The 6,754-nt window shown below is 41.3% G+C and overlaps 1 protein-coding gene across 1 annotated transcript; it reads right to left on the bottom strand.

Moving 5' to 3' along the window:
• Positions 1 to 1,124: 1,124 nt before the first annotated feature.
• LOC141595673 (uncharacterized) lies at positions 1,125 to 1,898 on the bottom strand. The gene is made up of 2 exons (XM_074415638.1): positions 1,756 to 1,898; positions 1,125 to 1,536 (listed from the first exon to the last, which is right to left on the bottom strand). Exons 1-2 carry the CDS (start codon positions 1,896 to 1,898, stop codon positions 1,125 to 1,127), a joined length of 555 nt encoding a protein of 184 aa, XP_074271739.1.
• Positions 1,899 to 6,754: the final 4,856 nt, after the last annotated feature.

Below are 6,754 nucleotides of genomic sequence, written 5' to 3'. Positions count from 1 at the left end.
TGCAAATTGTTTTACATTGAGTGGGAGAAATTTTAGGATATGAGAATCGGTTATCGCACATACACTTGTGAGGACAAGTGGGAGTTTGTTGGAGTTTGTGTCCTCCACAAATTAGTGTGATAACATTTGTAAATCTCTTACAGGTTCACAAGGGTATACTTCGTATATTTAATCAGTTGATTAACGTTTACCTAATAACGGTTGGCTTGATAGAAAGTTTGACGTTATTATCATACAGATGACGGTGATCAACTGGTCCCTAAAGGTCACACCTATAGGATGTGTTTGAGAAATGTGGTTATAGAAATATAATCACATTGATGCCCAATATGACTAAAAAGTTAGTCAATGTGTTGATGAGATAATTATTTAATGAAAATTAAATAATATTAGTTGAGACGAATTAACTGTCAATTCGTAAAATAAATATAATAAGTTATATTTAATTAAATGTATGTAATGTTAGCTTGGACGAATTAATCTGTTAATTCGTAATTAAATATAATCAGTTATATTTAATATCAACAAGATGAATGTGTCATAGTGGTAATAGTGAGGGTACACATACCAAGAGGTCTTGGGTTCGATCCTCACTAGATGACAATTCAACACATTTTATATATTTTTGGAAAGACCAAAAATAAGGAGATTATACTCCTTATTTCGGTCAGATGGGCCGAAATTAGGAAAGATTTATTCTTTCCTAATTGACTCCATATTTCGGTCAGTATAAGAAAGAAAGGTAGAGAATTATTCTACCCTAATTCTTTTTCTTGACCTAGCCTCCTCTCTCATCAGAAAAAACACAAAAACAACTAAATTTTACAGAAAATTTTAGATCGATTCTAGCACAATCAATAGGGCATATCTCATATCGTCTTGGGTGCAACTGATAGGCAAATATCAATTTTGATATTGTTCTTAGGCCAATTTTGCTAGGACCGAAGGTTAATTCTGAATCCTTTATACTTTGTTTATGTATTTTGTTTATGACTTTTGATCATCACTGTTAAATTCGTTATAATCCTTCTATATTAAGGGAAGTATACAGATTATTTCCCACACTTTAGTGCCTTCTTGTAGCAACCTCTAGCTTCCTCCTGATCTCCTCGTATTGTCTCTACTCACCATGGTGTGGGGAACTTTATACACTGATGGTATGTTGAAGGGACTGCTTTCATCTTGTGTAGCCACGGCCTTCCCAGGATGACTTTGTAGGTAGAGGATCCGTCTATGACCAGGTACCTGATCTGCTTGTTGAGTCCTCCCACGTAGGTTGGGATAACTATTTTGCCCAGTGAGTTGGCTGTCTCCCCGCTGAAGCCTACCAGCGGGATAGTTTTCTTCAGTAAATCCTTCTCGCTGAATCCCATGTTTTCTATGGTCTTTAGCATGATCAAATTGACAGAGCTGCCTGTATCTACCAAGACCTTTCTAACTGTGCAGTTAGCCATTGACAGGGTGATAATGAGTGCGTCATGATGTTCCTGTTCGTCATACGTATCTCCTTCATCAAAGGTGACAACTGGCAAATCGCTGTGAGAAATTCTGCAAGAATTTGCTGGCCTATCTCCCTTGGTCTCGGTGGCATGCCTTTTAGCTGCTGAGTATGTTAGTCCACTCAGGTCTGAGCCGCATGTTATCACGTTTATGATTTTGGTGCATGTGGGTGGGGTTGCAGGCTTCGTAGAGCCTACCTTATCCTGCTGCTTGCCCCCACGTGGTAATAGGTGGCTCAGCTCCCCTTGTTCATACAGGCGCTTGATCTCCCTTCGTAGTGTGTAGCAATCTTCAGTGTTGTGCCCAATGTCACGATGGAATTCACACTTCTTTTTGCTATCTTTTCGCCATGTCTGTCCTTCCACTGGTGGCTTGGGCCACCTTACTCCATCTCCCATCTCCCTGAGTGCCTTCAGGATTCCTCCGATACCTGTAGTGAATCCATATTCTGCCAGAGTAGGGAGTTGCTGATTTTCTTCGATTCTGTTGACTCCCCTTCCATATGGCCTATATCTCTCATATTTTTTTCGCTGGTAGTTTGCTTTCTTCCTGATTTCTCCACGATCGAAGTCTGGAAACACTTGGTGTATTAGGTAGGTGGCTCGGCTAGGATGTCTTCCTCTAGTCGATTGCGCACTGCCTTTCTCTTGACCGCTTCGAAGCTATGGCGGGGATGCATAGTCACCGCTTGACAGTCGAGTCATGGTGAAGGCCTCTCTGAAGGCTTGATCTTCTTTGTCGAAACATCACATTCTCGTACTGCCACCTTTTCATTGTTGAATCTAGTATTGTATTCTCCAATGGTCTCTCCTGCCCCCTGAACGATTCTGTACAGATCTCCCGCATGCTTTTGCGGCTTCCTGCTGCTTGCAAACTGTTGGGTGAACGCGTTTACTAATTCAGCAAATGTGGATATCGACCTGTTGGGTAGGCTTACAAACCATCGAAGTGCCGGCCCTGTTAAAGTGGATCCAAATCCTTTACACATGCAAGCTTCCTTGACTTGCCCTACAGCTATTACCGTCATCATCTTCTGCTTGTGCTGGCTTATATGGTCAAAGGGATCTGCTGTGCCGTCAAAGAGTGGCATGTTTGGATTTGAGAATCCCTTTGGCATGGCTGTGATGGATATGTCGTCCACGAATGGCGAGTCGGCATAACTGTCAGGTGCTGCTTTCTCGAGTGAGGGTGGCAGTCCTGGGACCCTGCTTAACATCTCTCTCGGTTCAAATCGCTGATTTGTTATCTTTGCTTGAGTCCTGGGTCCGCCTTTGTCAGTTTGCTTGCGATTTAATATCTTTCCTCGACCCGAACTCTCGAAGGTTCTGATGTGTCTCAGCAGCTAGAGGGGTTGAGGTGACGATCGTTCCTTGCTGCCAGTTCACTTGCTGGTTCACCTCGGATCCTGCTCCAGGCGTCTGGCCGATTGCTGCGAAATTGCTAACAGGGGTGCCACCTGTTCGTGCTTCCATACGGCTGGCTGGCGGCCAGTTATCCGGTGTGAGGTATCCCAGCCCTTGTGGAGTTATTCTTCCATCTGACGATACTACAGCTAGATCCAACATTGTTACAGTTGGTGGTATCCGTCGGCGAATTCGCCGCCCGATGCTCCCCCGTGTCGATCTACAATGGGATCTTCCTTCACCTGCCCTACTTGCTGGGGTGACAGACTGCTGTTTTAGGATATCAATCTGCGCCCATAGCTCTCTGTCTCTCTTCCTTGCTTCAGCTTCAGCTTTCTTCTGGTCTTCTCTCATGTTTTCCATGGCCTTCTGAAGGTTCTCCACGCCAGCGAGCAAGATTTGTGTGGGACTGGGTGGCGGAGTGAGACCTGAGCTTGCTGCTCCCTTATACGATCTAGCTTGGGTTGTGACAGCAGGAGTTTTAGGAGGCAAAGAGGTTTTTGTCGTTGGTGTGGTTCTTGAGGTATGTCCGGGAGCCGCGTTGCCACTGTCGATGCTGGATTTTGAGTAGAGGTCGGCGGTGGCGACGGTTGTCTGCTCCCTGACACGGCTTCCGATGCTTGCTTATCCATTGCGTACTTAGATTATCGACGATTGACGACCACAATGCCCCACGGTGGGCGCCAAACTGTTTAGGTATTTTATTCCGAATTGGTTGTTATGAGTCAATGCGGTCTTACTCGTTGGTTATTTGATTGATCGTTTGTATAATGATACTTAAATAAGGAAACAATGCTTGTAATGTAAATTGACACGTAAGATTTGGTGACGCGGAAAACCCAATGTGGGAACAACCGCGGGAGGGACGGTACCCTGCCAAATATTGTACTATGCTTGAATAAGAGGATGAATACAATTGAGACGAAATGTAAATCTTGCTAATCACAAGATACTGTGAAGTCTTCAATGAACGTACGTGTGTATGTGTGAATGTCCTTCTTTGATTGCTTCCTTGGCTATTTATAGGGTAAGAACCCTAGACGTATCCTACCTGGATTATGGAAAGGGAATATAACTTCCATAATAACTCTTTCCATGTTTGGCCGTCTCCCTCAATTCTCCCTGATCTCCCTGACTTCTCCCTGACTCCTCTTTCCTAAACTCAGAAGCTTCCTTTAATGGACTTCGGCCTTCTTTTACGCGTGTGCCAGCCCGTTCCTCCTTCCTTGTGCTTACTTTAACCGTGGGCTCCCCTTCTCCTATCCCTTCTTTAATGATCCATTATTTGTTAAGCGGGCCTTTCCCTATTGTGTGATTTTTGGCCCAAACAATACCGAAATATAGTTTTTCGTGTTCTAATATGTTGATTTGCCATTCATAGGAAGAGAAACATCATTAGCTGCAGGAATTATTGATCCCAATTCCCCAGGGATTTTAAAAGTTGTTCTTTGGCCAGGAAGAAATTGCTAATCCAGTTCATTCTACATAGGTACTGCCGTGCTGCTATCTCATTACAGTTTCTAATTCTAGCTTTCTTGTACTTTTAACATATTGAATACCTTGAGGCCTTGTTTGTATAGAAAAAAAAGGAGGGAAAGGAAGGGGAGGGGGAAGGAGGGAAGGGAAAGGGAGGGGAGGGAGAATGAAGGTGGTGATTTTACCTCCAAATCTTGCCTATGTTGGTGGGAAAATAATTTGCTAGGAGAGAAAAGGAGGGATCCATTTTCCCTCCCCTCCAAATCCCTCTACCTTCATTTTGCTAACCAAACAATGGATTTCTCATCCTTCCAATTCCCTTCCTTCCCTTTCCCTCCAAATCCCTCAATCCAAACACACCCTGAATCTCTGTTTTCATGGGAATCATTGTGGTATTCTTGGATCACCCCCTCTCAGATCATGTGTTGAGGTTCAACAGTATCTCACCACATGAGGTTCAACAGTATCTCACAGGTGTTTTCCGTGTCCATTTTCTTGCACAGCTTTTTTTATGCTCCTTATATAAAGACTTTTGCGGGGAAGACTCTTATTAATTACTATGTTGGAGGCTATATATACACATGCTGCGTATTTATTCAAACTTTATTGTTTCATTTTATCTTGGTAATTTTATGTACTTCTTGAATCCATCAAAGTTGTCCCATGGTAATTGAATCTTCTCTTTCATATTTATTTGGTGGGTAAGTCTTGTAAGCTCTTGTTGTCTTATGCTTGTTAGGTTGTTTTTTCTATTGAAAATTGAGAAACTTTGTTAAAGGATGAGTACTTTTAACATTGAATTAAGTTTTGGGATTGTGTTTACTGAAAATAATTGATCGTTGATTGGGGATTAGCTTCAGGATTGTAATATTGGTTGTTAATTGTATCAAGAGATGCAGACTATTTGGGCGAGTTTTCAGCTAGCAATGCAAAGTGATATATGGAGACTTGAGCCAGGGGTTTACGAGTTTTCGGCTAGCAATGCAAAGTGATATGGAGACTTGAGCCAGGGGTTTACATTGCTCATCTTTTGAAATGAATGTTAAACATAATGTTTTCGGCTAGCAATGCAAAGTGTAAATTAATTAAACTTTTCATATGGATAGTTACATGAACTTTATTTAGTTTTCTTGAATTCTAGAGTAGTACTCCGAACATAATGTGGAGGTTAATTTGTTTGTCAGTTGCTGTTTATACGATTCATCATTTATTCTTACTAGAGACTAGATGTTTGGTGAAATAAAGAGGTGACCTTGACCACATTACAGGTCTAACAAGCATTTTGTTTTCAAATTTCGTGTAATCAGGCACGCTATTCAGCTGAAAGTCGATTAAGTCTAGTCTGAAAGTCAGAGTGCATAAATTTGTCGGGAATGACTTGTCTGCTCAAAAAGAAACAGGACATCTAAATAAGAAGCTTGTCAAAACTGTTTGATGATGTTTCAGTCTTTGGTAAACCAATTACATCAACAACAGGTCTCTATGCAATCTTAGATCACCCTGATTCATTCTCAGTTTGCTCCTAATAGAGCCCGTAAGTGGGCCACTGGGTCGGTCATTTCGGGTATGCTACTATGCTGATATTTCGACTCAGGTTGTTAAGGCCATTCGCGATTCAATTATGATTTGGCCATATTTTCATCTGGTCATTTTGTTTTGTAGAATGGGTAAGTTTGGGACAAGTAGATTTCATGTTGACTAGATCGAATGCGGTCATATTCAAGTTATATTCAGTAACGGTACAAATCTCGTCAATTTATCGGATCTACTATTACTGGAAAATATTTCGCAACATCATCAATTTAATGCATAGTTTAATTGCTCTCCGATCTCCACTAATCTATACTGCATACATTCTACGCAAACCTCCCAAAATCGACAAATCAAAGTACAACTAGATCAAATGGGCACAATCAGCAATCATCGTACTGCAAAAATAAATTTCGTAATTTAACAGCTAAACTCGTATAATTAGATCTGGAACTCCACAATACACAATTTACAATGTACAAATTCAATGCAAACAAGACCAACCACCAAAACCCATAAAACTGAATCCGATATCACCCAGTAACACTATCGTAAATCCACGAGAATAGTGGCACCCAAATCTTAATTGACTAATTGCATGAACGCAAACACGCGCCCATTGCATGAACGCAAATAGAATCGTCAATACACAAATACTCCTCCATATAATATAATAATAAAAAAGAAAAGAAGAGATAGTACCAAAAAGAAAAAGAAAAAAAAAAGGATCGATCCATGGGCTAAAGAGAAGTGGTAAGATGATCCATGGGCTAAGAACAAGTGGTCAAACAATTTCGATAAATTGAACACAAAACCCTAGGTAAATCACAAAAAAAAATTGAACA

Source organism: Silene latifolia, chromosome 8 (assembly GCF_048544455.1).
Source record: "Silene latifolia isolate original U9 population chromosome 8, ASM4854445v1, whole genome shotgun sequence".
NCBI lineage: Eukaryota > Viridiplantae > Streptophyta > Magnoliopsida > Caryophyllales > Caryophyllaceae > Silene > Silene latifolia.
The sequence above is the reverse complement of the archived record's forward strand: the minus strand, read 5'-3'. Positions and strand labels throughout refer to the sequence as shown.

What these genes read in the sequence shown, in the direction of transcription:
- LOC141595673 (XM_074415638.1), bottom strand. Translation starts at nt 1,898, where the DNA reads ATGGGAGATGGAGTAAGGTGGCCCAAGCCACCAGTGGAAGGACAGACA. An exon ending in CGAAGGGAGATCAAGCGCCT is followed by an intron (nt 1,537 to 1,755) that starts GTATGAACAAGG and finishes AATTTCTCACAG; the next exon opens with CGATTTGCCAGTTGTCACCT.